Source organism: Nymphalis io, chromosome 18 (genome assembly GCF_905147045.1).
Source record: "Nymphalis io chromosome 18, ilAglIoxx1.1, whole genome shotgun sequence".
In the NCBI taxonomy this organism is placed as follows: Eukaryota; Metazoa; Arthropoda; class Insecta; order Lepidoptera; family Nymphalidae; genus Nymphalis; species Nymphalis io.
In genome coordinates this window covers 8,426,126-8,452,582 of record NC_065905.1, presented here as the reverse complement: position 1 = coordinate 8,452,582, position 26,457 = coordinate 8,426,126, and the positions used below count along the sequence as shown (strand labels likewise).

Genomic DNA, 26,457 nt, shown 5'->3' with positions numbered 1-26,457 from the left:
ACTTAATTTTTAAATTACATATTTTTTATCAATACAATATACTTCTCAGTCACTACTACTACTACTTTTTTTTACTGGTAGTAGGGCTTTGTGCAAGCTCGTCTAGGGTAGGTACCACCCACTCATCAGATATTCTACCGCAAAACAGCAATACTTGATATTGTTGTGTTCCGGTTTGAAGGGTGAGTGAGCCAGTGTAATTACAGGCACAAGGGACATAAAATCTTAGTTCCCAAGGTCGGTGGCGCATTGGCTATAAGCGATGGTTGACATTTCTTACAATGCCAATGTCTAAGGGCGTTTGGTGACCACTTACCATCAGGTGGCCCATATGCTCGTCCACCTTCCTATTCTATAAAAAAAAAGTCAGAACTTGTTTGTTCAAAATAAAAAAATAAAATGAACTGTAATTTTAGCAAGATAAACATTGCCAAAGTTATTTTGAGATTACATATACTTATTCTATAACTATTTTAACTGCAAACTTAAAATTATCTCATAAAAAAGATTTGCCTACTATTACTACAGTACACTAACTACATTTTAGAATTTGGACCAGTCGTTTTGTAATTTATAAGATATTTGAATATAAAAATGTTTCATTCTGTTAAATTGAGAACTTTATCCGTGTAACATCGGAATGGATACTTAATTAATATAAACACGATAATTATTACGGGCGTATTTACTTTCATAAAAATGGTTAAAAAGTGCTTTAAGTTAGCCTATTGTGCCATTATACAAGCCTTAAATAAATACAAATAAAAATTAAAAATAGTTACTGTACAAATCGTTAACTCGTCGAATGGTGGCAAGAATGCAATTTCGATTCTCTGGGCAAAAAATTAACCAGCCCTCTTGTCACCAGTAGAGGCAATAAGACAGGGTGTAATATTTTTTATATATATGAAAATACATAAATGATAATACATAATATGCTTTTTTTGTCTGGCAACCCTAAGTAGTTCAACATCCACCCGTCCGCATGTTTTGCTTTCGTTTGCATAGCGGCTGGCGCTGTCGGTGCGTTTATTCTGAATTGTGATTGACGATTCGCAATTGTCATTTCTTTACCGCCATTTTGTTCTCATGTTAGCTTGGGATTGTACAGCAATGATTTCGTTATTTGTATGTGCTAATTCGTTAATTTTGTGACTTTAGTGAGCCTAAATATGACATACAATTTGTAAGAGCAGTGTCTAATATATTTTTTAGCATTTTCGTAGGTAAGTGCGCCCTAACTACCTTTCTATAATGCATCAATAGATAGTTTTCATTAAGTATATTTTCACGTAATACTCTTCCTATATTTGTGATTATCATTGTTACTTTTTGATAAATCAATATGAAATACAAATATGTTTGTAAATATAAATAAAATGTTTTGATGTAACAACGATGAAATTTTACCAAGTAACATTACGCTTAAAAAGTTAAAACATTAAATAAATACCTAGTTAACAAACATTTAGTATAGTTACAGATAAATCAATTTAAAGGATAGGAGGTGATCACAAGTGTTGTGCTATTTACCATGAAAGTAATAATTTTTTTATTATTAAAACATTCATGTTTGTATACCTTATGCTTTATATAATTTTTGTTATAAATGAAATACAAAGTTAGCTTTCTTTTTTAATGTTTTAAAAAAAACTATAAAGTAATTTACAAAAATGAAAATTATTTAATTGAACATTATATTAATATATGATGATACTACTAATCAAGGAATCATCTAGAATATATGTTCAAATTCAAATATGGACAGGTTGTTTCAATCTGGTTATAGATATCAACGTGCAACAATGAGTGTCATCATTAGACTGCAGAATCTGCCGTGGTCAGCTAATGCTCTCGACATTAGGAATTACTTTCGAGGCCTTTCTATCCCCGAGGGGGGTGTGCACATCGTAGGCGGCGAGCTTGGAGATGCGTTCATTGCGTTCAGGTAGCTATGTATACTTCACAGATTATAAATATAAAACTATATCAAATTAAAATCTGTAATATCCCCCTGAACAAATTTCATTGAGAATATTACAGTTAAGAAACTAAACATTGCTAGATTTAAGTAATAAATTGGTTAAGATTTTTATTTCAATAAATGAACCACAGGAATGCTGTCTTTATACCTACATCAAAGTTAATCAAAATAAACTAAATACAATCTTAATATATTAACTGTAAAAACATTAGCAACAGTTACTAATTTAAAAGAACAACTAAATATTTACTGGTATAAAATAATCTCATTCTTAAAAAATACAATAGAAATTGACAAAAAATATAGTTATTATGTACATATATGTAAATCTAGGCTATAGTTATATAAGTTAAACTTAAATCTATCATATTAACAAAATGGGGTTCAGTAATTAAGTTAAGAATCAAACTTCATTTATTTTGTCATATAATGTATATATAATGAGCTATAGAAATCGTGTAGATGTAATACAAAAAAAAACCTATTTAAATATTCTTAAAATGAATAAGATATAATAACTATATATATATATTAAATATATATATATATATAATAATTGCGGGCCGGCAAGGTGGCTAGTGCAGAACATTCTTCCCGTCTGTACTGGCCGTCGTCGCGTTTGGACTCTACTACCACTTACCATCAGGTGGAGTAGTCATTTGCCCTCTCGGTGAATATATAAAAAAAAAATGAGGTGTTTGTAATCAGTAGATAACATACAATAATTTTTGATGTACCTAAGTAGATACATTAGCTACGATAGATGTGCTTGAAATTGGTACCCATATATAATGTAAGTATTATTCCTTGTGCATTTAGAAAACAGCTTAGGATCCAAATATAATATGAATTACAATATGATTAAATCTTGGATTATATGTTACATATAACATAAAAAGGCATAAGGCTATATGTGTCAAAATAATTTAGTATCTAAGTAGATAGATAGTTCGGTGGTTAGACAAATTATAAGAGATAGTATCACAATGGTGATGTGCTACGGAATGTGTTATGAGTGATAATTATAAACCCAATCTATCATGTAATCAGTGTTGTGTCAGGAGAACAACTTAAGTATTTGAATTTATACACATACCCATCAATTACAATAGAATTGCAATAATTCTGACTTAAGATAACATTTTATCTTTAAAAATAACTAAAATATGCCTGGAATGCATCAGGAGGCTATCAATAAAATAAAACCTATAAAATGAGTCAAATAATATTTTTGAAAATATTTGAGACTGAGAGTTTGAGATTAATATTTACTTTTAATAAAAATGATTTTGACATTTTGATAGGACTTTGTGTAAGCTTGTCTGAGTAGGAACCACCCACTCATCAGTATTCTGCCGCAAAACAGCAGTACTTAGTATTGTTGTGTTCTGGTTTGAATGGTGAGTGAAACAGTGTAATTACAGGCACAAGGGACATAACCTCTTAATTCCCAAGGTTGGCAGCATATTGGTGATGTAAGTGATAGTTAACATTTCTTACAATGCCAATGACTATGGACGTTGGTGACCACTCACCATAAGGTGGCCCATATGCGCGTCCACCTACCTATTTTACAAAAAAAATAAAGACATTTTTATTACATTTACAAAAAATAGGTAACAAATTTTACTTGAGCTGAAGTATATATTACTTGAGATGTAATAGTATATATAGAATATGTATTTAACTTAAAAAAAATTTAGGTCCTTATTATATTATCCAATTCAAATTCATAATTCTTTACAAACCACTTCATTTAACACAGGATTTAAATGTATTTTTTTAACTATTTGCTGCAATACTTGTTACGAAATTGATTTTATATTCAATATTTAATTGTTGTTTACTAGAGTTCTATTTACATATACCGAATACATCTAATTACTCTTTTTTTTATGAACTAAACATTCACAGACTATAATCTATTCCAATGGAAGGAGGAGTAAAGGTAAAAAACAAGTTCTTCCTTGAATTGACATGACTAGAGTACTTGACATAACTAGTATATCTACTAAACACCACACACATTAAAACCATAATGATCTGACCTTTATTTTCTCTTTACTTAATTCTTTTTGATTTCTGATGATGAAATATAATATAATATCATTATTTTTGGTGTTTTGCATTTAATAAATATTATAAGTAATTAAGGTTATTATTTTTTTAATATGTGATCCCATTAATGATTTACGTTACATCTATCATCATTCATTTTATGAACATTCTCTGTCGAAGTACAATTAATTTCTGCATTTTTATTATTTGTCTCTGAAAAAAGGATGTCTAATGTTATTAGCGTCGAAGTTAGTATATTATCTTTGACAATTGTAATTACAGTGGACTTTTTTTATTTAAGTGACATTGCATTTTACTGTAAATAAAATATATTTTACTTAAGAATTATTTGTAGAACATTATATCTATCTGCAACTCGCTTACAATTTGTTTATCGATGGTTTGATTATCTTTACCAGTTTTTTTCCGTTGGAATGGACTATACGTGATTTTGTCAAAGAAGTGAGGGAGGTCTAGGTGAAAACTATGTTTTATGTACATGAGTTAGGATCAAGCTATGTTATATGTTTTGTATAAATATATTTTTTTTATTTCTCCAACATTACTTGAAATAATTTTGATAAGACCAAACAGTGTTTATCTTCTGGACATAATAGAACAAAATATATTTTACACAAGAAGAGTCAAAAACCATGATGGACGTCACGAAGGAGTAATGGGGTATGAGATTAAGAAAAGGCTGTAGGATATGATAGTTGGATGCGTCTATAAACCACATGGTTCTAACGTTGGTTTATAGACGCATTCTATTTGAACATATTAAATTAGTAGTTTCCATGGATTTAAATTTAAATCCTTATAAAACGTATACACGTGCAATTTATTCCCTATATAATGAATGATTTAATGGGATATATATATAAATACAAAGCAACCGTTGACTACATTAAGCTCCGACATTGGCAAATCCTGATAAAGCCCATCAAGGTGAACCGAAAACATAGTTAATTTTTATATATTTGCACGATTATATTTATAAATTTATTCAACTACATTTCGACGCCTTACTGGCTTTAAAAACGGCTGTTACTGCTCTGGAAATTTAGATCGTATATATGTATAATATCGCTTAACATAACTTATCTGTAAGCTATCCTAACGATGCGTGATTCTACGGATTATTCACGGACAGCCACACACCGTAGCAAGGCTCTTCTAACGGGGGACTCTTCCGACACGCAGTCGGTCGAGCTTAGAAACCATTTTGTCAAAAATGCAAAGTGAAAGAGAACGTATCACTGCAGCTTCAGCTATTATGGTTATATTTAGTAGTATTCAGCACAATAAGTGCAAAAACAATCCACGCTTTTAGCTGTCGGTGTCGGTGTACGAAAAAAAAGGTCTTTTTTTTGTTCTGGTGCCCCAGAACTGTACATAAATTTACACTATGAACCAGGCCTAGGTTCATAGTGTAAATTTATGTGAATTAAAAAATGAAATATAAGTATGGTCGTTCATTCCATTTATCATAGTACAATAAAATTCCACTAGAAGACTCAGCGAAATTAATTAGTTTCGACATGCTCGTCCGTGTATATAAGGACGACCCCGGACCGCACGAGTTCGCACTGCACATTTGAAGTTTCGGACTTGCAGCGGATCCTACGCACCGCTAAGGACTTGTCTGCGCTTTCGGCTCTCTTTCCACGGTGCGTCGCTTTCATCAGTAATAACACGCACCGTGGGAAGCCACCTTTTCATATCTTTTACGGCACTTCTATTCTCTCTCATTGCTATTTTCTAGAGGTATCGTGTAAGCAGGTTATTATCAAATTCATTTAAAATTATAATTAAGCTCAATTTAAAGCTATCCTTATTGCTAATCTACGAAAACAATGGAATTTTTGTTATGTTTAAAAGATAACTTGTAATTAAGCCGTATAGTATTTTTTATCGGTAAGGATATTCTTATTATTTATTTGCGTGAGTTTGACAAACTACTTGACATGGAGGTAATAAAATGATCTGATATTTTATCTTTTTAAAACAGTTTAACCTTTGGACATCCGATTGTTCCACAGAGAGAACTTTCAGAAATGTAAGAATTAGCTTACGGCCTACAAACTAACTACTAACAAATTAACTGTGTATTCTATTTATGGAGGTTTCGTCTATCTCATTTATTATCCATAAAGAGTTTCAATAAATGAAATAGAGTGTCTGAATTTTCGTATAAAAATATATAACTGTATTTTTTTTTTCAATTATACTTATAAATTATCTTAATTTAATTTATAAGTATAATTGGGCACACGTTCCATGTGTTTGTATTGATGAATGACTGGACACAGTGGCGTGGCCACAGGGCCAGGTGGTGCAGTGCACCAGGGCCCCGGAGCTCAGGGCCTCAGCTTTGAAAAGAGAGGAGCATAAAAGAAATCGAGCCTGCTCACAAGAATATATTTTTCCTTTTTTATGTTTTTAAATGAACATCAACAATTACAGAACTCCTGATTTTTAGCACATGCGCCAAGCGTCCTCGATAAGCATGTGCAGTGTGTTATCGTTATTTCAGTTATTTGGTAGTTTTGATGAGTACGCCCCTAGCACATTGGATTAGCGATAAGCTGACGTGCTTGACGGTCGTGAGATCAATTCCACCCATCAACTTTTTAGTCAAGTTTTCATTCGCCCTTGCCTTGTATCAGTTCTCATTTATGTCATTTTCAACTTTCAGGGGTCTGGGACGCATTATAATAGTTGAGGTTAGGTGTGTCGCTGACTGTTGTATTTCGTAATTCCCTACTACCAGCCTTATTTCATTAAGTATCACCACTAATGCTGTTATTTCTATTCCGCACATTCATCCATCTGGCACCATATTTTGCTAGAACTCATTTTCCCTAAAAAAATCGGATTACAAAACATGTATGATACAGGTTGCAGCACAACGGTGACCGTATAATCTATAATAACTCAACTTGAACGACAACGAAAAATAAAGACCGTTTTTCAAAACTTAAGTTCAAATTGACAAACGAGCTACTATAGAAATTATAATATCCTATTATGAATTAATATTGATTTTACAACAGTATTATATATTACCGACGAACTACTCTCTACCGCATCATTATCAAACAAAGTTTTGTGGTTTTTTTTGTTGAACTTCCTGTAATCTTTACTAAACATTCACAAGCAATGTAGGAAAGTCTCAGTAAGTACTCCGCATTTCCAATTTTTTTTCCAAAATGTTTTTTTTTCCCTTTATTGATCTCATTTGTATTATAAATATTAATATGTATTCCCATTTTCTTCTATTAAACACAGAGATTCTACCCTTAATAGAGACGACGTATGGATTTAGCCTACTAGGGATAAGTTGAACTCACTGTTTCCTATTCTTGTTTCTATCTATAATTTTGAAGGCCAATATAAGTTCAAGCTACGCGGAAAGAGGGGATGAGTCCGTCCGATTCTTTCCTTATGCACCGGGGCCCTTGTCCACCTAGCTACGCCACTGACTGGGCATCATATATTATTATAACTGGCATATTATGAGATAGTTTAGTCGCTAAGATTTATACGAGTATGTTATTTTGTTAAAAAGTTTAGTTATTTTGTTATGAACCCTTACGTACTTAACCTTTCGTTTTACCCATCAATATCATGAAATGGTAGTGCAAATCAGGCGCAACGAATGGATAGCAATGGACACAAAAGTTTGCTGTAAGCAAGCATGCCGACCGTGTATCACAATTAGGGATTTGTACATGTACATTCTTTTTTATTTAAAGTTTCATTTATTTTGTTTAGGTGTAATAAGTTATTTTTGCGTTTCCTATAAACAATTACTTTATGCAGTGCGAATAAAAATCACTCCTTTAGTACCATCTAAAGGTGAGATGGTTCTTATTCGAGATATAGTTCAGGTATAAATTTCATTTATTTATTTTTAACTACGGACCTAATGGCATTTATAAAAACCTAATAAGTCTGACCTCTAATTTGAAAGGCGTATATTTAATACGGCTCGTTACAAAAAACGGACTTGATAATAAACTTGTATGTACTCATTTTTTGAGATTTGCGTTTCTATTTTGTAAAAATAAAAAAAGTACGAATGTCTACCTCTGAGACTAATGTTCAAAATCTTCCTGTAAATAAAGAAATTTCATAAAGCAGATATCCAGGACTGCATTTACGTGGGAAGTAACCGTAAATATGTAAAAAAAGGAACTCAACTGAGTTCTCATGGTTGTAGTTGCGGTGATTTGTCATGTCTAGTAAGTAGTCTTCAAAACGAAAAAAAAACAGACATTATGCTCAGCGGTTTTGAGCTGTACAGACTTCAAACCCGAATATTTAAAATCGCTCCTATCAATTGAATTTCAGTTGTAATTTTTTAGTAATAGGTCGAACAACGGCCTAGTTTTTAAAAAAATATCAAATCTTTACCTTTAGAATGTCAGATACCTCATCGATTTTCTTGTATTTTTCAAGTAATCTAAAATTCCCCTAGAAGTGGATATGGAATATCATTTTATTACATTTTTGAATAGCTGTAATTTGGCAACAATCTTCTGTGATCTTTCACCATGTCATTCAATCATGTGCACTTTATGTGCTTAATTTAAGCCATAAAATACTTTTTTAGTCAGAGGCCGATATGAGCAAATAATATACCCTTTTTACTAATTTGAACCGGTGTCAATTGACAATGCAATGGCACAATGATCACTATTAAAAATGTCTACTAACAGCGAATTATAGATATTTTGCTCCTCAACTCTCCGTACGGTTCATAAAAAAGGCTAGGTAACTAGAGCAGCACTAACAATCTAGCTTCGTGTGAGTCATTACTCGACTGAAGCCAAGTGGTGGTGAAAATAACTTTAATAGAGTCGGATTGCTGCCAACAGTTGGTATGGTCATATTCAACTTAGACGGTTTATGCCATACTCTTACTGTTCTGCTGCAGCACGACGGCTGCGCAACACACAACGGTGTATTAGACACAGGACAGCAGTTCAAATCGTCTAAATTGAAAGCACCCTAAAAGTAGGTTAAATATTTTTTAATTACTGCTCGCATAAAAATAACTAAGAAATATAGATATTCATTACATTTAATTAAATAGTGAGAAGGTCAATGCTGGTGAGAGCTCGTCTGAGTATGCATTCGCTTCTTTTATGTGTTAGTATATACCACATAATAATTGGTGTACACCATATGTTTATTTATATAAATACGGTTTAAAAGTAAATTCAGTGTAATCACAACTTAAAATTTAGTAATTGCAGTCCTAGTTTAAGGTATTTTATTAAACATCAAATATGAATTACTAGCTAATCGTTTCGGCTTCGCTTTGGTAGATAGGAAGAAAAATATATTTTGGATAGGTTTTGCGTAAAATCCGTTCTTATTGATTTTACGTCGGGGAAGGAGTAATTTCAAGTCAATCGGGCGGATAGTGTAAGAGATCTCGTGATGAGTGGTATTTCGCTTATACATATAATACAGATTACCGGCACAAGGGACATAACATTTTATTTCCAATGGATGGCAGCGCATCGAAGATGTAAGAAGTACTTAATAATGTGCCAGTGTTTAAAGTGTTGGCACTGCTCGCCTTTAATTACAAATAAATCTGAAAAAATGTATAAGAATGTTTCTCGAAATAACTTCAAATTTGTATGTAAACAAAATGTTCGGAAACTAAATAAGCTTCTTCATTGTTTTAAAGTAAAAAAACAATGAAGTAGGTTCATTCATATATTTTTTACATAATTAGTCAAGAATTTTCGACTTAGAAACCAATCAACATTTTATGTTCAAGTGAAGACTGTGTGAAGTACAGATTGATATCTGTATGATTCGATAGGCTTTCAGGATATCGTCTCAACCGTCTAGCTTCGCACTCTACAAAACCTACGAGAACTATTACAGAGCATGAAGAGAAGAGCATCCAATAATTAATGTGAAAAATTATGATTTTTTCGTTACATGAAAGTTACTCGCACACTGTTGAAGTACATATTAGCATCAAAAGGACAACTTAAAAGATGTAACTGTACTCAAGATTTAAATTAATTGAAGATCTCGGCTTTATTGTGAACAAGAGCATTGTTCGCCATTATCTCATAAGAGTAAATCAACTAACATTAAACGTATTTTAATACTCAATTATTACATGTTATTTTCAAAGGTATTCGTTCTCAAAAGCTTTAGTTATATGTAGTATTATTTTGCATATTGGTTTCGTAGTTTTTAGAGAAACGTTTAGCAGGAATCGTCCATCACGAGCTACCAAGAGTACGTATGCAGCTGCAAGAGTGATCCCTCCAAAGGACGTTTCCATTTCTTCACTTTGATTTCTACCTTTAGGGAAACCTGAAACCTGTTCAAAACTTGATATAATCCAGTATCTTCTAAACTCTGTAATTAATATATTATCATGTATCTCGAGGTATTGTAGTACTAATTTATATTGTTGTGAATTATCTTAGGCTCTTGATTGCATGTAACTTGAAACAGTTAAAAAGCTTCAAAACTTGCGTTAGAGAATCCGCGCCCAATGAAACTTAAGCGATCGATCGAGGATTAATGAAAACTGAAAGAAATCTAGTTTATTTTACAATGCCCACTAAGACTAACTCCTGGACATTTTTTCTCATTTTCATAGAATATTTGTCTATCACATTGTATTAACAAGTAAGTGTAACACTTGGCAGTGGTATTTAGTAAAAGCTTTGATTTTGTCAATTAATGAACATCGTTCGATTAACACGCGTATGCTCATGTCTTATGATGTTAGTAAAATGGTTTTTTTAAAAACGTAGGATACATTGTTCAAAAAGTTTGTTGATAAAGTAACTTGATGCTCTACTTAACTTCTAATTTAAACATCCTTAAGACATTTCCTCAAACTGATTTTGTCATCTCACTTAATTTAAGATTAAAATGAGGGTTATATATTTGCAATTTGAGTTCAAAGGCAAAATACTTGTCGGCTTCGTTATGTTAACGTTTCAATACTGGTGCTGTAATTGTACAAATGAGCTTATAGGCTTGACTATTTTGACCGTGAGCGAAAACTAACATGCAAAAAGAATTTGATGTAAGAATATTATCACATAATCCATACTTATATAATCGTTTCCTCCGACGGACTATCAATGGACAGCTAAAACTTGTGTCTAGAATTCTGAAATTTGGTACACAGTTTTGTTTTATATCATTATGTATGCATTGTACTCGTACAATGGGTGGGATGGGCAGCTGAGTGACAAATGAGAGTTACAAGCCAAAACTGCGCGTAACTTGCTATAAGTATAATAAATTGACAAGTTCATTTGCGAAGCTACATTCATTTAATATGTTAATATCGAACAATATGCGAATAATGAATATGGGCTATTGGAAATGTTTCAAAAAGAATACAAAAGAGATATGCAAAGCTATAGACTTCGATATATATCATATAAAAAGTCTGTTGATGTCTCTTAGCTGAGCTTTGCTCCTGTGGAATGAATTCCTCTGGAATGGAAAATATTTCGATCTAACGCTACAACACTGCTTCACTGCGGGTTGGTGGATGTAACGTCTTTAAGAAGAGCTCGTCTAAGGACATCTAATTTTATAGATATAAGTTTTAGGATCGGAAATTAAAATTAATTTTCTTTGGTACGACTTTCGATTTTTTGCGGATCTATTGCTATAATTTTGATTACGAATCTCCAATCTTAATGAGATAATTCCAATCCACTATAATTGATACTGGATTGAAGTTATCTCCTATAAAATAAATATATATATATGTATGATATTAATTCAATAATTTCAAGTGAAACCTCTAAATTTTCAGAGATAGAATCGATGTAGCCTAGGAGTATACAACACACATAAACAGTATGTCTGTCCCACCCAGGAGAGATATTTGTGTGCATGAACATGTCTGTTTGTCCTGAGTCTGGGTGTAATTATCTATATAAGTATGTATTTACAAAAGAAAAGTAGTATATGTAGTATATCAGTTGTCTGGTTTCCATAGCACAAGCTTACATTTGGGATCAGATGGCCGTGTGTGAAAAATGTCCCAGGATTATTATTATTATACACCTAGTATAGGCTCTTGTGTAGCTGTGTAAGGTGATGGTGATTTTGTCCTGCATATGCTAAAAATAAGTTACGGCTCCAAATTAAATTCAATACGTCGTTGTACAGTATCATAAAATAAATATTGTGCATTAACAAAGAGGACATAATCGTATTGTATTTCGCAAAATTGTTTGATAAAATTAATTTAGTCCTAAAACAATTTTAACGAATAAATTTCAATAGCGTTTCTTAGAACAGCAATTAGTTGCAAACCATGCTAGTGGGACAGCAAATGATCCATTTGTGATTATAATTGACTGCAGACGTGCGCTACCGTTTAATGGAATCATACAGACCTGTATAACCTCCGAACGTGTTTAGTTTTGTAGTCTTTCATACAAAAAAACGGTTATGACAATTTTGAAAATGAAGCTTCACAGCATATAACATTTCGATCATGTTCATAAATACGATGTTAGCCGATACACATTATTTATTCTGAAGTTCTGTACAGGAAACACCTGATTCAGTTTTTATTTTATTTATCTGCATTAAAATAAAGTATTTTAATTGCATTAAATTACTAATTTGTCTCCATCATACTCTAGGTCAGGTCGCATGTGAAGTTGATGTATCGCATGTAGTCAAGGTCCTGACCTTTTTTTGTTAATTTTTTTTTAACTTCGAACAATAAATATTCTCTTAGCTCCGTATCTGTACATTTATGTTGGTAGATATGAGTAGCCCGATGACGACAAATTACCCTTAACCTTCCACTATTATCTTTTCTAAAGTATTTTTCAATGTCAGTATAACTAAATATTAAATAAACGCAGCGAAGATAAAATCATGAACGTACATAATAACTGCGGTACTTTTAATTAATTTTTTACCTTAATTAATGGTTACCTATAACAGACGTTGATAATCAAGTTAGCATTGTTTATTATATTAAAGTAAAACTAAATATAAATGCTAAGTTATTTATATTTTCGCACAAGCATTTTAGAAAACGCTCCCAGTCTTAGGTAAACCATTTTATAAATATCACAGAAATGCACTATGGATTTATGTTTGTTAGAACTGTTTATGTAATGTTTAATTTATTTTTTTACATATTTGTTTATAAGCTCGCTATTTTTTGGTATTTATAATAAATACAAAATTATTACTGAATGATACCTAAAACATTTTAAGATTTAAAGGATTTTAAGTTAGTAAAAACGTAAATATTTTCTAATAAAATTTGTTTTAAAGGTCCATAGCAATTAAACACTAACAATTTTCTATGCTAAATTATTATTCATCTCTTGCTCTTTTCTAATCGAAAAGTTCTTGAGAATCTATACATGTATTTGAAGATATTCTGACACATTTATATGCATTCGACCGAAGTGGAGCAGCTTGGTGAAGTAAGCTGTACATTCTCTTGTCGGATTAACATCCAATAAATGATCTTTCAGCGGAAATTACTATGAAATGGTTAAAATTCACAGTATTAGACAACGACGTCGCAACAGACCTCGATGGAGAGAGATGGCGAGATGAGCTGGTCTCCTTCCAGAAGGATTGGTCTTGTACAGGAAAAATAGGGAGTTCTGGAATGAGAGTAGAGAGGCCTTTAGAGGCCCGGAAGTGGGACACGCGGTTGATAAATAATCTCTTAATTTTCCTTAATAGAAAACACGGAGAGCTCAGCAGTGCACCTGCGTTTACTTTTTACTTACACAATATAATAACTTTAAAATGTTAAACCTACTTACATTGTCTCAAATTCGATTACTGTAAGTAAATATAAAAACTGGTATCACAATGGTATTCACGAAAACGGAATTTTTATGTAACACTTTTATTCGATTTTTAATATATAACTAGTGATGTCGGTAATATCCGTGTCGAGATGTTTGTTATAAATTGCCAGGTCAATAAACATTTGCAGTATTTTTTCTTGTTGAAAGAGGATTGTTGGTATTTGAAAATTTGCTGAAATGTCATCGGATCACAATTAAAAATGTACCGTTTATGCAGATAATCTTGGTTTATTAATAATTTCTAACTCAAAGATACCAAAAGAAAAATTGTTAAACAAACAAAGTACTGGTAATTTGGTTTTTGGCGTCAGAGGTGACTAAGAACTTTCGTTTTGTGCATCGTCATTATAATCTGCACTTAGTTCCTTAATAATGCATTTTTGATGAGAAACCAACAAAGCTAAAGCTTTCCCGGTTAAGCAGCTAGTCGTTAAATCTTGCCAAATCCTTAATGCTTACAGTGTTACAAAACACCGCAAGAAATAGAAATCAACCGCAAATAAATATTACGTTACTGTAAAACTTAAGCCAGCCTCGATTATCGTGCCTTAGGAGCTTAGTCAACATTTGAGTAATCTAATCGGTGATTTTATTAGGTTTAAAATATATTATAAAACAAACGTCACGATTTTACATAATTACCTTATCAATAGCTTTAGCGCACTCAAGTTACATAAACACAGAGGAAAAACGCATTAAGCCTTTCCTCCACGGGAACAGTGGAGGGGCTCGCCGGTTTCCAAGGTGTCGAGTGCGCCCGAACATCGAAATAACCACTAAAACACCAGCGTTAACCTTTCCACCTTAAGGAGGAGTGCCACGAGATCCCTTGCGCATGCTACCGTAACGCTCTGACGGCCGGCCCATCTATGCGGACCTCAATTCTCTAGGGAGGGTTCCCAGTAGTGAACCCCCCTAGTCCTGACGGCGCCTATTGCGGCAGGGGAATAAGGTGCGCATTGCGTGGAAAGAGAATAAGCTACGTCAATGCAATTTACATACTATATTTGACAATACCTTTTTTATAGTTAACGTTTGTATAATATTTAACCCTGGGGTGAGCGCTGTACGTGTTACGTACGTTGCATGCGCTGGAGTGAGTGCTGATGCAACGTAAATATTAGGTATGAGAAAGAATATGTATATATTTTCTAATGAACTTGCACAATATTTCATACGCTGGCGGTTTTTATGCGGAAATAAAATAAGCTACAGATTTATTTTACAGCAGCAGATACGTGGGGCAAGATTAGTGCGTGAATAAAGTGGATATGCACTTTTAGGTACATAATTTGATTAAACTATATTCTAGAAAGTTATATATGACAACTACCATAGGAATGTCGGAAATGATTGCAAAGATTTAAAAATAATATTTTTGTTTTCACTTCTGACATAGGCGATGCCTCTCTTTAATGTTCTTAATTATGGATTTTATTTTCTTGAAATGTATAGTTGTGCAATAAAAAAATCTTAAGTAAAAATGCATAATATTCTTGTCTGATACTGATGACGTAGGTGCTAGTGATGTGTTTGAGCTGACCAAAAGTTACCTGACGCTATTGCTGAGTGGAGGTCAAGCGGTGACCGTCAAAATAACGATAAATATCTTTTTTTTTATTATTGTATTAGGTAGGCAGACGGGCAAATGGGCCACTTGTTGATAATTGATCACCATCGCCCATAGACATTGACGATGTACACAATATTAACCATTCAGTACATCGTCAACGCGTCACCAACTTTGGGAACTAAAATCTCAAATCAATAATATAATGTAAAAGTTCGTTATTTCTCGGATTTTTTGAAATTATAAAAGTCTAATGACATTCATGTATTTGCTATACACGTAATTAGTATTTATTTATTTTTAGGAAAATTAACATTTACAAAATACACAAAAATATAACAAAAAAAATCGCAAACCAATGAAGTCTTCACAAATAAGTAACTTATTACGTAGCAGATTGTTCAACCAATAGCTACAACAATATTATTAATAACAATGAAAATGATAGTATATTAAAATTTTATAAAATGTGACCAAATTAATAAATAATTCTTTAAAAAAAATATCAACATATTTTTATCTATTTAATATCATTTAATGTGTAGGTATAAGAGTATGACGATTAAAACGACTCACTACGCGGTTAGGTTTCCGCCGCCCGCACCTCTTTCAGTCCTCTTTGCCGTTATACTCCGCGCCCCTGTACTGCGCAGGCGAGGACTTATTTAAGCGGTCATACTTATTGAATTATCTACATATTTTTATAAATACACAATAGGTTGCTTTGGTGTTTTTATATAAGATAGACTAATGGATAAATGAGCCACTTGGTGGGTAACGGTATGACTGATGTGATATACATATGTATCTACTTGCAAAATTAAATATTAGGTCTTCCATTTACTCGAGTAAAAATAGGGTCGATAACCAGATTTTAAAACACTTTCAAAATATTTGACAAATCTAACCAAAGTTGAAAGTACTTGCATAGAAAATCGAACCGTATAATCTTAAAAATAAAGAGTACAATCGCTTTTGCGAAAAAAATAAATAGAAGTTAAAAGTATTTTTATTTCGAAAATACGATTGTGCGTCTTATTTATATTGATGATATGGATCGATTTCCATTACACGTATTTAGCAAATACTTTCATACTTGCAAATTTTATGTTTCGATTTTCGTTTACACTGATGTGAGTACTCTTATTCTACTAAAAATATTTATAAATAACTAACGATAACGCCAATACATTCGATATGTATCACATTTTCATTGATAACAATTAAGTAATCATACGACGCTGAGCTGGATATGGCAGAGTGGATAGATTAACTGAATCTTTACAAAATATCTTAAACATACAAACATTACTGAACTTACATATACTACATTTTTTTTTATTATTCATCTATAAGGATATCTGCATTTATCGCATGTATCTTATACATCCAGCCTGTTGTAGAGCAGCGTACACCAAGGAGCTCAATAGAGGAAAAACGTATATGTACTACACCAGCTGCGGGAAGTAACATATTAGAATATTGTAATGTGACTTTCTATCGAGTGAATCATCTGTCCTTAATATAAAATTATATCAAATTTATAATACACAATAGTATATGAATTAGCAACATATTTTAGATATGTATTTAGGCGGACACTATGTATAGAACTTTTTACTATTATAAAATCTAATTTAATAACTTTTTTTTAATTAAAAAAAATGGAAAAAAAATACATTGTTAATACGTGTCTCAAATAAATAAATACCTACTTAAATTTAAATCTATATATTTTAGGTTATTGAGTCCGTTAGTTAAGTATAACAGTAAGATGGACACGAAATAATCCAATGCAATAGGTATGCTGAGCGAAGTTGTTAAAATAGTATATATGTACCGGTATTGCTAGAACTACCCCACAGTTAACAACATGCAAATGAATAATATTGATGTATCTGTCCGTAATTTAAAAAACTGCCTCTTTTTATGTTAATATACATATTATCGAGTCATTCAACAACAATCTTTTATTTTTGTCTGTCTGTCCGGGGTAATCTTTGAAACGGCTTAAATTACAATGACAATTAACTGAATTATTATAAGGAATATTTCAAGGTACCGTTTAGTCTATATTTCATCAAAATCGTTTCAGTTTATGAAAAGTTATAACAACTTAATGGCTACGTACGTGTCTTTGATGTCCACTATATTAGAATTGTCTATAGATATAAATAATTGGCCACCTGCGATTTCAAAATAACGGCATTATGCAATTAACATGACAGATTTTGAAGGATTTTCGTCACAAACCGAATTACACGTCGGCGAAGTTGCGGTTTGTGCTAGTCTTGTTAGATATTTTCAAACTTACGGGTTAAAATTGCAAAGTTTAAAAGCCAATATTTGTCTTTTTTATACAAAGAATAGTAGTAATGCCCATTTCATAAGGAATTACTAATATTCCTATTTACCCCTCGAATTGAGCGTAAAGCCCGCATTAAGAGTGGGGACGATAATAGCGAAAGGGATTAGGATTGAACCAGCGAATTTTACATCGCTAAGCAGCCCGTACACCATTGCGCTATAAACGCTTGATGTATCTACGTATAATGTTAAAAAAATATTACGTTATTTTAATAAGGAATATTTCCTGACTATAAAACTAAAGTTTAGTGTGTCTCGTGCGAGTTATTTTACTTATAATATGTATGGCGATATGTATGGAATGAAAACAGTGTCATCTAGTGACAATAATTCGGAATTCCATTTAAATCGCAGTTACCGTTAATTTTTTCACTTTTTGTTAAAAATAAAAATGAATACTGTGAACGAAAGAAAGATTGATATCTAATGTACTACATATGTAATTATATTCTATATTATATCTAAAATAAACTATAATACATATTCATATTATATAAAATATTATGAAATTGATAATTGTTTGCGTGAAACCTGACAAAGCAAATAAACAAAATTGTTTGTATGAGAATGTAATAAAGGCTAATAGTAAAGGCTGATAATTACTGGCAATTTATTACTAATATTATTAATAACTAAATTACTTTCTATTTTATATTATTATATTATAAAAATAAATCGATTCGACAACTATTTATCTGAAATTTAATACACATGTAACTCTCATAATCCAATAGGACGGCAATCCGACACGACCGGAAAGAGAACAACCCATAAGCTTTTTATCGGGCCGACCTGGGATTTGAACCCCGGACCTCCGGGTCTGCGGCCATATTTGGCCACTAGACCAACGAGGCAGTCAATGCCTCACAAATAATATATATATATATATATATATTTGTGATTTTATTAATTTATCAGTACTTGCTTTATGTACCAATAGTACATAGGATAAAGATGAACAGATTTACATATTTTACGCAATTTGCTAACTACTCAGCGTTGGTACATTAGTAACATTTTTTTTATATCATTACAGTACGGACGAAGACGCACGTCAAGCGATGATGCTAGATGGAGGGAAGATCAAGGAAATACAAGTTAAATTGCTCCTGAGTTCGCGGTCGGAAATGCACAAGGTGATAGAAACTGCACGTCAGAGCGTACCGTTATTAACACTCGCTACACCTTCGCCTGTGCCACCTCCTGTCATTCCTCCGCAAACTCAGACACCACAACCAATGAACTCCGTAGCACCCGTTATTACTCCTTTTTCAACAGCTCTTGGTACCACCACGATCGCCGGTTTTGGAATACCAGGGATCGGTAACCCGCAAGAGATTCCCCAACCTGCTGTGATAGAACCACCTGCGCCGTTACTTAGTCCGCCCTCTAAATCGCCCTTAGAAGAAGAAAAGGAGGAAGAGAAGTTAGATAGAAAACGTAGCAAAGACAAAGATAGACGGCGCTCTCGATCTAGTTCAAGATCTCGAGACAGAGAAAGGAAAGAAAGAAAAAGAGAACGTAGAGACAGATCGCGCTCGAGAGAGAGGAGGCGAAGAGACCGAAGTCGCAGTCGAGATAGGCGCGACCGTAAACGAGACAGGAAAGATCGTAGTCGTTCTCGCGATAGGTCTCCCTCGCGGCGCTCTCGAGACAAACGTAACACTGATCGCAACAAATCTCCACAAAACTCGCAAGAGCGATCGATGGATAACATGGACGTTAATATTGCTCCACCTCCGCCTGCTTTTGGCAGTACCAATGGACCTCAAAATCCGTTGATGTCAACAAATAATTTGCTGCCGAATGGACCAGTAGGACAATTAGATCAAGGGCCAAATCGTTTTAATGATCCATCCTTAGCAGAAGCATTTAATAAATTACAAGAACTAGGTAAAAAACGCAATCCTAATGCATTCCAAGGTGAACAAAATGGAGGCAGATTCCAAGGTGGTCGTGGGGGAAGTAATATAGCGCGCGGTGGAAGCACATTCCGTCGTGATAACCGTTCATCAAGATTCGAAGAAGGACAAAAAGATTGCTGTGTGGCTCTCAGGAATGCACCAAATCATACTAGCTACGGAGATGTCCGCCGATTTTTTCCATTCATGATCGATAAACATGGCATCAAGATGATCAATGATAACATGGGCCGCCGGACTGGTAATATCTTCGTCAGATTTTGCGATCCTCGCTCTAAACAACTTGCATTACAGCGTAAAAGTAACGAATTGAAAGGAGCTGAGGTTGTTGTGGAAGCATTAGACGATGACACATATGAATCTGCCGTGGATTCATTTTTACCTTACCGCGAAGATAATGATGATGAAGATCAAAGTCTGGTTATAGCTGATGGAGAGAGGGATACAAAAACCTTTAGCGTATTAAAATTGACAGATTTACCGAACTTTGTCAAGGAACATGATATAATGAAAGTATTTAATGAGTTTTCCCTTTTGTCCATACAATTAAGTGACTGTCGTATTACTAGAACTAAAATAGCATATGTCCAATTCGTGAAAGCCGACGATGCAAGAATGGCTTTCGATCGTAAAGGTAGTTACATGTTTGGTAGACGTCAGGCGACTATCGCACCGGTATCTAATGATGAATATGATCTAGTAAAATTAAACCAAGATAAGACAGATCAAACAGTTGTGGACCGGCCCACAAACGATAATATGCAAGAACCAGTCATACCACGAGACCCTCGCCAGCGACGTCAACTAGTGGACAATGGGCCGAGTTCTGCCGGTGCTCAAATCCAAGGAACAGTTCCGACACAGTTCATGCCTAATGCTCAATATCCTCAAAATTTTGGTGGATCCTTCCAAAACCCTCAATTTGGAGCTTTTCCGAGTGCCGGTAACTTGGAACCAAGAGCGGTTACAACTAACAATTGGACAAACCGAATTAATTTTCCAAAACAACCAGATAAAGAAATGCAAGGTATGTCGTCTCCTATGCGCAATCCTAAAGTTATATCCGTCAATATGGAAGATGAACCCCTCGACTGCGTACTCATGAAAAGTCTACCACGAGAAGCTACCGACAGAACTATTGTCAACTTCTTGGCCGATACTGGCGCAGTACCATCTAGAATACATCTTATGTTAGATGCGAACGGTCTTCCCTCCGGTGATTGCTTTTGCGAATTTAGATCGGCTCAAGAAGCCCGAAAAGCTGCTTCGAAACATGGCCAGCTCTTAGATGGGAGTCGTGTTACAATAGACTTAGTTATGCGAAGTGTTGTAGAAGAAGCTTTAGAGGGACCTAAATTAGAAACCCAACCTGGTATTCTTGGCAACGCGCCTCCTCCCTTTATGAACATGCCTCGCGGTGGTTTTATGGGACGCGGACAGTTTCGCGGTAGGGGTATGTTTGATCGAGGAGGTTTTGATAGAGGTGGTTTCAGAGGTGGATTTGATCCAAGTAGAGGAGGCTTCGACCCTAATCGAGGTGGCTTCAGAGGACGAGGCGGTTGGAGCGAACGCGGTATGCGTGGATTCGATCGAGGCAGAGGAGGACGCGGCTTTGCGCGAGGACGGGGAGGGTTCGACATGTCGATGCCAATGCCATTACAAATGCAAAACGATGAAGAGCAGGATCCCGCACTAGAAAACTTTGGAACCCCGGGCTGCATCGTTACGATGGAAAATGTACCATTCAGAGCAACTGTCGATGACATTATGACCTTCTTCGGCGATTTTGAGCTGACTCAAGATGACATAATTAGGAGATACAATGAACGCGGACAGCCCACGGGAGACGCGCGGGTGGCGTTCCGAACGCCCTTCGACGCCCAACGCGCTATCAAAACTCGGCATATGAATACAATATTCGATCGTCGAATCACTCTAACTATTCTCTAACATAACACACCGGTGCAGATCGGACTGCAACCGGACCCGGTAGTGTATGAGAGTGTCTACTCTAAACACTGTACGGACAGTTGATGTGTACCCACCACGGTATGGATGTTGATATTTACAAATGTAACTAGAGCTACTGATACAATAAGTAGTTTAAAATTAAGTTTAAGGGTTATGTACTATAAAATGATAATAGTTTATTTGAATAAAACAAAGATTTTTGATAATTTAAATCACATAGCATTTTTATTTTCAAATCAAACACAACCTGGTTAAATTTAAGATTCTGCCGCAGGGACAGCACAGTCGCCTTGCAACATGACGCGATCACAACAGAGATATCCATATATATCGCATTTTGTTGCGACATTAGTTTACAAAAACATACACATCTTAAATATAATGTTACATCGACAGAATATGTTTAGTACACTTTATATTAACATTAAACACCACACACGACATTATTGATGATAAAAATAGTCTAAAATTGAACAGGCCAATTAGCTCAGTATATTCTAGCATAACTTGAACATACGCAATTAAATCTAATCTGTATAATTCATAGAAATGACACTGATATTCATTAAATTTAATATATCTTCTAGAAAATTATTCGGCTTTAGGCAATAAATTGTGTATAATAAAACTTCCCTGCGGCATTTCTGCTTAGTAAGAGAGCATTTTACACTGTTAATGCGCTCAGTCGAGCCCGAGATATTGAGCAATATCGTTTCAGTACTCCGGTTTTGCTTAGGTCTAGTGCACACTGCAGACGGCACAACCGATCTTTGTGAAATAATAAGGCAAAAACCTTATTATATTATCACTAATGTACATTTATAAATGTAAACAGAATTAGATAAAGACTAGCTATAAGATCGGAATTTTGTCTGCAGCGTGTAAGTGTGACGAAAACACAACACAGACGTTACAATTGTAACAAAATTAGCCGCAAAATGCGTGTTAAAATTATATTTAAATTAGCAAAGTTTTATTTGTGAATGAAAAATATGTATAAATTATTTAATGTTTACATGGAAAATAATTTCAAAGCTTTTGTGGCTAATTTCGTAAACCTAATTTCGTAAACCTTAAACAATAAATGAACATCAATATATGAATTTATCGAATGATTACAATAACAACACTTAGAAGCATCATTCAAGATATTGGAGAAGAATTACAATATTTTCAAAGGGCGAAATACTAATTAAATCATATTTTTAAATTCACATAGAAATAGAATATAATATCATTTAAACAATACTGTTTACACAACAAAAACCGAAAATATTACATAACGTAAGAATTAGTGTGATGTTAAATGAATAGACTCGTAATTGCTTGCACTGGTTATTTACGTCGTCAATATCTTACAGGCCAATCAACACAAAAACAACCGACAGTACGTTGAAGTAGCGAAAATAAACACGATTATAAGTTACTAAGAATTTATTCAAACAAAAATTTGCAATGTTTTAGGAGCTTATAAGTATATTATCCGTAAAACAAATATATTTACGACGAGTAGTCTTTGGACCTTGATATTCAGGGAAAAATTAAAAGTATTTTCAATTTCAACAGAACTTATGCAATAATATACGAAAATCACTTTGTAAAGTTTCATAACAATACATATCAACTAATTACGAAGACAAAAATTATTTATTATGTTGGCTTCTGAAACAATGGATATCATATCATCCATAGAGTAAGCCTAAGGAAGATTGACAGATAAAAAATAGCATATTATTAGAATTATTCAATAACGAATATTTTTAAATAATATTTATTTTATAGAGAAATAAAAAAATAAGTAGTTGAAACATTATACATAGACGCTACACTTAATATTTCTAACCTATAATCATAACTTTTGGTTGATAATCGATGCTGAATAAATTATGCCTAATAAATAAATCGAAACCGCATAGTACACTTTATTGGAATTTATATAAATAAAATAATAATTGTAATAGAAAAGTGACAAAATTAATTTCGAATTATGTTTGATAATAAAATCAAGTCATCTGTCATTATTATCATTGAATTTAAATAAAGCATCGTTTTTGTTTTCGCTCTACATTACATCAAATGGAACATTGAACTTACCCTAAGGTACATGTACGTGTTCGAAACATATTCGAGACTTAACATCTATCATATAATTTACACGAAGGTATATAATGGTTCAAAATATATTGTATAGTTATTTATCAACACCTATTTTATGATATAAAAATAAAAATGGAATAGTTCAGAAAATAGTAGATACAAGATTATTATTTTAAATTACAAGCAAATCACTTTAATATTTAACCATACATTAGACATATTATCTAAATATATTTTTCTATAGGGATTTGTAGATCGTAAATGTATCTCTGAGGTTCTTTGAAATAATTAATAGATTTATTACTTCGTTTACTTTAAGAGCCGTTTGTGATTATTTGTATATTTTCTTTACTTTTGTTTTATAACGTGGGAGATACTTAATCATTCTCTTACGTTATATTTGTATGTTTGCAATTACGAAACGAAGATATTTTATTTTGTTAATCGTGCAAATCTAGCATCAATTTATGTGTTTGTAGCATGATTTGCATATGTATGATATTCTCATCTATTATGAAAGTTGAAAAATATTTTTCATGAAATATAAATGAGACATTTTAATTTATATGTGACGTTAATTTGTAGTTATTATTTGTTTTTTTTTCACATGATTCTGTCGCCAAAGGGATTTTGTTTTGTTCGGAAAAAAAAAGACTTAAATTTTAACCAAGATTTTGGTATTTTATATAAAAAAAATATTATAAATGCGTTACTTTCGATAAATGTATAAATGGAATAGTACGTAATCTCAACCCTATGTAGCATGCCTATGGTTTATATACTATCTAAATATAAATACTAGTAATAGTCGGTGAAGCTTTAGGAATTATTGTTTTATTAGATAACAATGTTTACATTTCTACAATGAAATACAATAAACTTAAAGAACAAAAAAACAATTACCTCTCATTTTAAAATGAGTCACAATATATATTTCCTCAACAAAGGAAGTTTGGCCAAAAAAAATTTAAAATGTCTTATTTTAATTATAGTTATTTTAAACTACTATATTAAATTAAAAAATATATATGTAATACATAGCACAAATGTAAACATTATCCTTGAAATTACATGAATATAATCCAACTATGTGGTCCCAGCACGTAGATAGTTATATAAAGTCCCAATGACTACGTTATATACAAACATGTAACATGTATAAATATACCTTACATTAATTAACACGATACACTGTATATGTACATGCTAGAGGAAGTGTTCTCGAATATTATTATACATTTTTAGACATTGAATCGAACCAAACATATTAGAATTTATTTCTACTATTTACTTCTCCGTACACACGCTTATATAAATTAGAACACGATGAAATACCTCAACTTGAAATTTAAAAAAAAAGATACATGAAATTATTAAAATACTTTATTATATTCAATATCTTTGATACTTGCTGTTTTAGTATATTTATGTTATTATTTTATTATAATTTTTTAATTATGTTTTTTTTTTTATGAATAGTGTAACCGTAGAATGGTTATAAACAAACACATATTCGATTCCAATGGCAGGAACAAAGATAAATAAACAGCTTTGACCACGAATTTTTGAATTTTTTTTTTTTAATTGGACGCGAAGAGGGTGATGGTGATGATGATGATGATGATGACCACAAATTGACATGACAATGATTGAGATATAAAATATCTGTGGTATTTGCTACTTTGGAAGTAAAATTTAAATAGGTATAAGTAGTTAAGTAGAACAGTCTATTATGAATACAGATATATTAATAAATATCTTTGTAGTGCTTTTAGCAAAGTGCATGGAATGCGTAAAACTAAGGTTTGTTTATCCTAGGCCTCCTGCCATTAGAACATACTACAGTAGAAACTTGATTGCAATTTCTATGAATAGATGAAATGGAATTAAAAACTTGTTGATGGAAATTTTTAATTGTATATTAATTATTATATAACCAATTCTCCTACAACATGGAGGTCTATTATAATAATAAGTCGTTTAGATTTCATTTTCCTTTAAGATTTAAATTAAAAAAAAAAAAACAATTAAGATTTCTAATGGCATCGGTAATGTCACACGCCATTAATACTTTCATCCTGTACGAATAAACGATATATGAATTTCACAAAAGAATAATTTTTTTGATAAATTATTCTTCAATAAAAATCATAAGTATGATAGTATGTTGACAAGAAACTTTTTATGATACAATGTTCAAATTTGCTTATTTGTATATAATACATCTAAAAATAGCAGACATATTACCCGAGATCCAGCGAGGAGCTATCTATAGACTTACACGTTCCGCTAATGTTATATTTATGTATATCTGAAACAAAACATATATATATAAAAGGAGATTTAATAAACATGATGACGTCATTGAAAATTATATTTTAAAGTGAAGCAATTTTTTTTTTTTTTAATTAATTAAATATATACATTTGTACAAGCCGATGCATGCATTGCATTGTCTGTTTAAATTTGTTTAACTATTCTATGCCATACAACTTGCTAAATTATTTTTCATGTTCAAAGGTATACCTACTATCATGGTATCCATTAAATAGTATGTAACTTAATATATAAAAAATCTCTATGAATAGGATGGCGGACGAGCATATGGGCCACCTG

At 32.6% G+C, this 26,457-nt stretch overlaps 2 protein-coding genes across 3 annotated transcripts in view; one reads left to right on the top strand and one right to left on the bottom strand.

Annotated features, from left to right (window-relative positions):
• Nucleotides 1-1,007: 1,007 nt before the first annotated feature.
• Nucleotides 1,008-21,956, top strand: LOC126775421 (RNA-binding protein 12-like). The gene is made up of 3 exons (XM_050497352.1): nucleotides 1,008-1,226; nucleotides 1,790-1,948; nucleotides 18,888-21,956. Exons 2-3 carry the CDS (start codon nucleotides 1,806-1,808, stop codon nucleotides 21,721-21,723), a joined length of 2,979 nt encoding a protein of 992 aa, XP_050353309.1. The 5' UTR covers nucleotides 1,008-1,226; nucleotides 1,790-1,805; the 3' UTR covers nucleotides 21,724-21,956.
• The window catches only part of LOC126775453 (ceramide synthase 6-like), a 28,707-nt gene continuing 24,196 nt past the window's right edge, over nucleotides 21,947-26,457 (bottom strand). For both annotated transcript variants that reach the window (XM_050497414.1, XM_050497415.1), the window contains exon 8: nucleotides 21,947-26,152. In XM_050497414.1, the coding sequence (XP_050353371.1) occupies nucleotides 26,143-26,152 (10 nt within the window). In that variant the 3' untranslated portion in view covers nucleotides 21,947-26,142. The remainder of the gene's footprint in view (nucleotides 26,153-26,457) is intronic.

Coding starts and splice junctions, on each gene's coding strand:
- LOC126775421 (XM_050497352.1), top strand. CDS start 1,806: ATGAGTGTCATCATTAGACTGCAGAATCTGCCGTGGTCAGCTAATGCT. Junction 1,949..18,887: donor GATGCGTTCATTGCGTTCAG/GTAGCTATGTAT, acceptor ATATCATTACAG/TACGGACGAAGACGCACGTC.